This window comes from Eublepharis macularius, chromosome 18 (assembly GCF_028583425.1).
Source record: "Eublepharis macularius isolate TG4126 chromosome 18, MPM_Emac_v1.0, whole genome shotgun sequence".
Classification (NCBI taxonomy): domain Eukaryota; kingdom Metazoa; phylum Chordata; class Lepidosauria; order Squamata; family Eublepharidae; genus Eublepharis; species Eublepharis macularius.
This window is the reverse complement of record NC_072807.1, coordinates 24,000,395-24,007,477: the sequence shown is the minus strand read 5'-3', so window position 1 is coordinate 24,007,477 and position 7,083 is coordinate 24,000,395. Positions and strand designations below refer to the sequence as shown.

Genomic DNA, 7,083 nt, shown 5'->3' with positions numbered 1-7,083 from the left:
AATGAAGTAAAGCTTGAAGGGAGGGAAGGCAGTATGGTATAGCCCAATCTCATCAGATCTCGGAAGCTAAGCATCGTCAGAACATGGATGGGCAACCACCAAGGAAGACTCTGCAGAGGAAAGTATTGGCAAACTAACTCTGCTTCTCACCAGTTTGGTGTAGTGGTTAAGAGTGCGGGACTCTAATCTGAGGAACCGGGTTTGATTCCTCACTCCTACACTTGAAGCCATCTTGGGTCAGTCACAGCTTCTAGTTCTCTCAGCCCCACCCACCTCACAGGGTGTTTTCTTGTGGGGATAATAATGACATACTTAGTAAACCGCTCTGAGTGGGTGTTAAGACATCCTGAAGGGTGGTATATAAATCGAATATTATTATTATTGTTATTATTATTACTTGCCTTGAAAGCGCCTTGCTGGGGTCACCATAAGTAATTTGTGACTTGAAGGCACACACACAAAGCTTGAAGGAAGGAAGGGAAACAGAAAAGGGGAAATAGAACTGCACAATGACTAAAGGAAAGCTCAAGTGCTTACCTGTCCTCCTGATCCTATAGAGGTTGTGGCTGCTATTGCAGTGGAAACCCCTTTCAACGGACACAGGGCAACCAATAATAATCTCTGCCTTATAGTGGCCTCATCCACTTTTTGAAAATCTCTGTGAGCCTCAGGGGATGTACTGGTGGGCACCACATTGGGGAACCCTGTTCTAATAATTCCCGGTGGAGAGGTGGGGCAGAATCAATGCTGGGAGGAAGCATGACTGAACAGTAACTCATGGAGAGATGCAACAAGCATCCTCTCTGGGCTTTCTTGCACGAATGTTCCAGCTACAATTAATGAAACAGAATGGGCAGAATTACTGGACTCTTGTGTGTTGAAAGGAGGGGCATTCAGAGCAATTACTCATGCAGAGAAACAGTAAAGCAGCATCTGATGAAGGGTGGTGTACCCTGAGACCTTAACTGTTCTAGACCTTAACTTAACTGTATCCTGAGACCTTAACTGTTCTAGATTGACTTTTCAATGCTCATTGTTTTCTCTGGTCATGGTGGCAAGCTGTTTGCAAACAGTTGCCATGCAAACCTAGCCTATCCTCCTAACCTAGTTGGTTACTGGAAATGTCAGTCCTGCCTAAGGCCTGGAGGACAGATGCAGAAGAATGAGAAAACAGACCACATCCACTTTACTGCACGATCACATGCTGGAATACTCCCCACAAATAATTAGCCCAGCAAACCAAAAGAGAGGACATAGAACCATCTCTCCACAGTGCTAGCTTTCTATTTGCATGCATATAATTCCAGATGAGTCACTCTGCTAGCCCATGGCAGCAAAATTAAAGAAGACTCTGGGGACAGCTTGAACGTTTCTGTTCTACCAGAACCACAGCCTGCTTCATCAGATGCACATAGTGGGCGGCAGGCATTTATAGATGAGGTGATGCGGAGTTTGAAAACAAGCAAACAGCAAGGTCCAATGGCTGTGCAAGGTGGTGAAAAGAGAGTTGTAATTTACGCAATGAAAACACACACAACCATTCACAGCAGCAGGCAAAGGTGGTTTTCGTCCTTGAATGCTTATTACAGTCTGGAATAAAAGTCTTTCAGATGTCCCACTACCCTGATTTTGCTGTGGCTGATTAACTGGGCTACTCTTCCGGAACAATTCCCCCAATTTGGCGATGCTAATTAACTCCTGGGGAATCCAAAGGCCTTGTTAAGTGTCAAACTTCCTGAGGAATTCTAATTTAGGGTGCAGGGGTTTGGGGCAGCATTTTAAACAAACTAATTATAATAAATACCCGATAAGAAAGAGAAGTTATACATAGAACACTATAATTTCCTGCTGCCAAACATAACAAACACGGGCAATTTCTCGCTGCAAATTTACTTTGAGGACTCATAAAACGAGCCATTCCAGCATTTCCCCCTTCTTTCCCAGAGTTTGCATTCCGCACGGAATTTGAAACGCATCTTCCGATCCGAGCATCTTCCCTTTGCTCTCCGCCTCCCCGCTCCGCAGGCAGCAGGGCGCGGCGCGCAAAGCCGGTCCGTGCGTGCGCCTGATCCAAAGAAGCTGGCCTGCTCCGTATTGGCCCGGAGGCTGGGGCACGTGGCCCTGGAGTCACTCCTCGGCCGGGCTCAGCCGGAGGGGGAAAAGCGAAGGGGCGGAGATCGCCTGCCTGAGTCATTCGCTGACTCCAGCGAGAGCAAAACGCAAACAGCCTCGGAGAGCCGGTGGAGCCGGACGGGACAGGAGCGCGGCGAGGTGTGGTGCAGCCCCGGCGGGAGCGCCATGAAGGACCGCAGCCCCTCTCCGCTCTGGCGGGGCTCCTTTCTCGCCCTCATTCTCCTGGCTGTGGCCAGAGGTCAGTGGGGTCCGGGGGTTGCTGGAAAGGGCGGAGGAGAGAGACCTTCCTAGGCTTGCGCGAGGGGGAGCCCCAATAGGCGTCTTGAAAGTGGAATTTTCCTACCTGGGAAGGGAGGGGATGGTGGATGTGACCCCTGGGAGGTGTGTTGACATCGGGTTGTCAACTCCCGGTCGGGAAATTTCTGAAGGTTTGTGGGCATAGCCTGGGGGAGGTGAGTTTGGGATAGGGGGAGCAGGGGATAATACCATAGAGCCCACTTTTCAAAACATCAGTTTCCTGCGGGGCAACTGATTTCTGCAGGCTGGAAACCAGTGATAATTCTATGACATTTCCAGGCCTCACCTGGAGGTTGGCAACACACTTCTGTAAGAAGGAAAGCTGGAGGGGCGTACCGTAAAGGTTTGACGTAATTGAAGCAATTCTAGTTCTTTTGGCTTTGTTGGAGAGGCTGTGCGGTTCAGTGGTTGACATGTTATTTTATTTATTTGATTTGATTTATAGTCTGTTCTCCCCACAATGAACTAGGGATTGGGTATCTTTAAGTTCAGATCGCTGTCAGGCCCTTGACATTTGCTGGCTCACCTGTGCTGGGAGTGCTTTTCCAGCCTTGCCTGCCTCAAAGAGTAAAGCTATATCATTACTTCATAGGTAACCCTGTGAAGGTGTATATTTATTTTGAAGGGTAGGGTGAAAGAAATGTGATAGGTTTTAAAAATTTTGATTTGATACCTCTCCTCAGGCTCAAATTTCAGGTTTGTCTGTTTGATGTTAGGTTCTTTATACATGTCTGTGCAGTTCTGTTGGGGTGCCGTACGTGTAAGATGTAGCATTAGGATAGTATAGTAAAGTGCTTCATTTCCAAGAGATGAACAGCACAATCGTAGTTCTACCTGGAAACTCTGCTTAGATGTGCTGCACCTGGTGAAAGACGCTCTGCACATGTTCAGATGAAATCCTGTTTCACATTTTTAGGGCTGAGCTCTTTCCTAGAGGGTTTTCAGGCCAAGCCATGTGTTGCATTAAGCCTTAAATTATTCTTTATCTGGATATCCTTCCTGTTTAGCTGGGATTTCTGACTGGGGAGGCAAAAGTTTCTGAAACAGGAAAGCCCAGCCAGGTTTGGCTCAGACAGAAAGAAAGCAAATGCGGATGCACCCCCCCCCCTGAAAATTTGATTATTCCTATTTTTGGTCCCATAGAATAGCCTTAAAAATACATTAACAAAAGTTGCTAGCCAATGGGAAATTATGCTAGCCAGTTTCCCCATCTCCATTCATCTTTGCTCATCATTTTTGATACAGTGATGAAACACAAGGAGATGCATTCCAACATTAAAAAAGCATCTGAGTCTAGTTTCCTGGAGGTGTTTCCTACTCGACCTAGGTGATTAGACAAATGAGTGTCAAACAGGCCTTAAAATGTGGTAGAACTGAAACTTCATGGAAACTAAATGGGGATTTTTTCCCCAATAATTACATTGACGATTGAGAAGTATGTCGTTTCCTTTTTTATGTTATCTGGAGATGTCATCCATAGAAAGAGAAGTGGTGACAATATGGGTCTGTACACTCCTTACCAACCCTCTTTAATGCTTGTGTTCCTGCACCTCTGAAAGACGGAATCTTAGAGCACCAGCTTTGAATGCCAAAGGCCCCAGTTCAGTCCATCCCCAGCTCAACAGAGTAGCAGGTGATGTGAAAGATCTCCACCCAAGACCCTAGAGAGCAGCTTCCAATAAGAAAAGACGATGCTGTCCTAGAAAGACCCGATGGTCTGACTCGGTATATGGCAGCTCCGTGTGTTCCTCATGTCACTGATAGCCTGCCTTCCTCACTGAGACTCAAGGTGGATTACAAAAGATTGGGAAAAGAACCCACAATCAGACTAGGAATACACAGGCCAGACACTATCTATGGCGTGACATACTGTTTTGCAAAACATGAATTAACAAAAGTTGAAGCAATTCAATAAAAGCAAAGTGATACATAGAAGAACATTGTAGTAGACTACAGTCTCTTTTTGAGGATAGGAGCCATCGGTCCAACTAAGTAATCCAATTTAGTCAGCTAAGACTCCCATAGCAGCTGAATGAAGCCCTAATCCAGGCAAATTTAACAGTGCAATCCTAAAAAGAGTTACTCCAGTCTAAGCCCATTGAAATAATGGGTTTAGACTGGGGTAATTTAGGATTGTACTGTAAATCCTTTTTAGGATTGTATTGTAAATGTTTCTGCCTGAGTTCTTATAGCCCTCCTTGGCAGACTCGGCCCTGCTGAGACCTCTTCACTAGAAAGAGGAACCAGGTATGAGAAGATAAGAGAGAGGAGGTGGGAAAGATTTTGAGACTGGGGATACAAATCTTAAAAACACTTCCATGGAAATAAGCCTGTCCTGAATCTAACAGTGCATACTTCTCAGCAGAGTTGTTTAGGATTGTCCTCTGAATTCTGCATGAATGAAAACCCCTGTGGATTCTGCTATGGATACAAATTGCTCTTGGTTTATAAAAGAGCAGTGCTTGTTCCTAATCTTTGTTCAGCAACTGGTGGGCTTTGGGCCAAATCTTCCCTCCCCTAGCTTGTGCCAGCTTCCCTCCCCATTGCAAGTCCCAGTAGCAGAATATGGGTGTGGATAGGAAGCTTCTCCATCGGTGGAGTTTGGCAGAAGATCATTGGAGGGAGGGGGGGGGAAGAAGATTTGGCTTCCCCCCCACCATCTGTTAGTGTCCACCAAGCAATGTCTCCACTGATCACAGTTCCAGTCTCATATATATGTGTTAATACTAACAATGAATTAAAACTCTAACTGGAAAGCATTTGACTTCTTTTTGGAGACTGTAGGGACATGGGAATATTAGCCCACGGGAAGAGAGGGGAGTAACAATCTAGGAAGTGCTGAGACCCAATTTGAAAGAATGTTTTAAAAGCATCTTTTGTGGTTCCAGCTATGAACCTGAGCAACTGCGAACCTGCTTGGTCCTTGTGTGGAAGACTACACAGACGCCCCAGGCTGTCAGCTCCTTTATGATGATTAATTAATGAATTAATCAATCAATTAATTATGGTATTAATGCCATAAAATGAAGCCAGAATTGCTGCATCCACACTGCCCAAAGCCCCTGCTATTTTCTAGCAGAAACTACCCTCATGCCTTCAAAATGTTCTGCAAGGTTTCCAAGTCTTACAAGTTGGCAGTTTTCCCTTAAACGAAACCTTGGGATTCTGAGATGTTTTTAAGTTCTGATAAGCAAAGGCAACATTCTTTGTGTTGGAGGAGGGTTCCGTTACTCAGTTCAGTTTTCTTCCTCCCATGTTGATGAAGTGATAGTTGGAAATTTGGTTTTTGGCTCTCTGGGTGTTTTAATCATGAGGTACCATGCACAGACAATGGTTTCTAATCGCTCCTACGAGATACGTTCCTTGTTCCTTGCTTGGAGGTCCTTTATCTGAGCCCATGGAATGTGCTTGTGTTTGCACAGCGAGTGCCATAGGATGTGTTCATTCTTGGCCTTGAGGCAGTAGGAAGGATAGAGGACCATCATGAAAGTATCTGATTGTAACAATGGATGAACCAAGGTTATAACTGAGAGTTAGTGAAGCTCTTCCCAGCACAGGAAGTGTGCCATTGAAGTAGAAGCTTCACCTGTTGGTTTCAGCTAACCCTGGCCAGCAGCTTCTCTGACCATAAAAAAGGTTACAAGCCACATCTTCCATGTTACTACTAATCATCTGTTGCATAAATGCCTGAGAGAAGGTTAATAATAATAACAATAATAATCAGGGGTCATTTTGTAGAAAAAGCTGCAGGAAATCATTAGCACAACTCATTAGCATAACTCATTAGCATATACCACACCCTTTGACATCACTGGAAGTGTGTCATCGGCATAACTGATTTGCATATGCCACACCCCCTGACCTCACCTATCCTGGTTGTTTTGGACCCAGTCCTGGCCATTCAGGACCGAAATTGGGCCCAAAATGGCAAAAAGGGGCTGAAAATGGCTGAAAGGGCCCCCCAAATGGCCAGAATCGGGCCGCTGCTGAGCGGGAGAGTGATCCACCACCCGTAAGAGGCCCGATCCTGGCTGTTTTGGGACCAATCCTGGCCATTTTGGGCCCAATCCAGGCCAAAACAGGCCCAAAATGGCCAAAAATCAGGTGGGCAGGGCTACCTGACATGTGACCTCTTTGGAGAACTACCGAAACTGCGATCCTGTGTGTTCCCCCTCAAAATGAGCCCTGATAATAATGGATTTATATACTGCCCTTCAGGACAACATAATGTCACACTCAGGACAGTTTACAAAGTGTGTTGTTATTATCCTCACAACAATCTGGCTCTCCAGATTAGAGTCCTGCTGCCCTTAAACACTACACCAAAATGGCTTGAAGCTTCATGTCAGCAAAAACAATAAATTTGGGGACACTTTAAAGACAAAACACAGTTTTTTTTCAGTGCAGTCCTATGCAGGCGTACACCCTTTTAAGCCTGTTATGGACCTCAGTGACTCTCTTCATGATGGCTCTGCTTTTGTGATATAAAACTTGTGGACTAGAGACCCTCTTATTGGATACGTGAAGGCTCTCCTTGCTTGGCATATTGAGTTTTATAAATTCAGCCCTTCCTCCAAGAAGCTTAGGACAAGGGTACTCAGTGCATGTCTTCCACCCTGTTTTATCCTACAAAGATCTTGAGAGGTGGGTTAA

General features: G+C 45.5%; 1 protein-coding gene across 2 annotated transcripts in view; it reads left to right on the top strand.

Annotated features, from left to right (window-relative positions):
• Positions 1 to 2,128: 2,128 nt before the first annotated feature.
• Positions 2,129 to 7,083, top strand: part of MFGE8 (milk fat globule EGF and factor V/VIII domain containing) — a 28,805-nt gene continuing 23,850 nt past the window's right edge. For both annotated transcript variants that reach the window (XM_055002822.1, XM_055002821.1), the window contains exon 1: positions 2,129 to 2,371. In XM_055002822.1, coding sequence (XP_054858797.1) covers positions 2,299 to 2,371 — 73 coding nt within the window. In that variant the 5' untranslated portion in view covers positions 2,129 to 2,298. The remainder of the gene's footprint in view (positions 2,372 to 7,083) is intronic.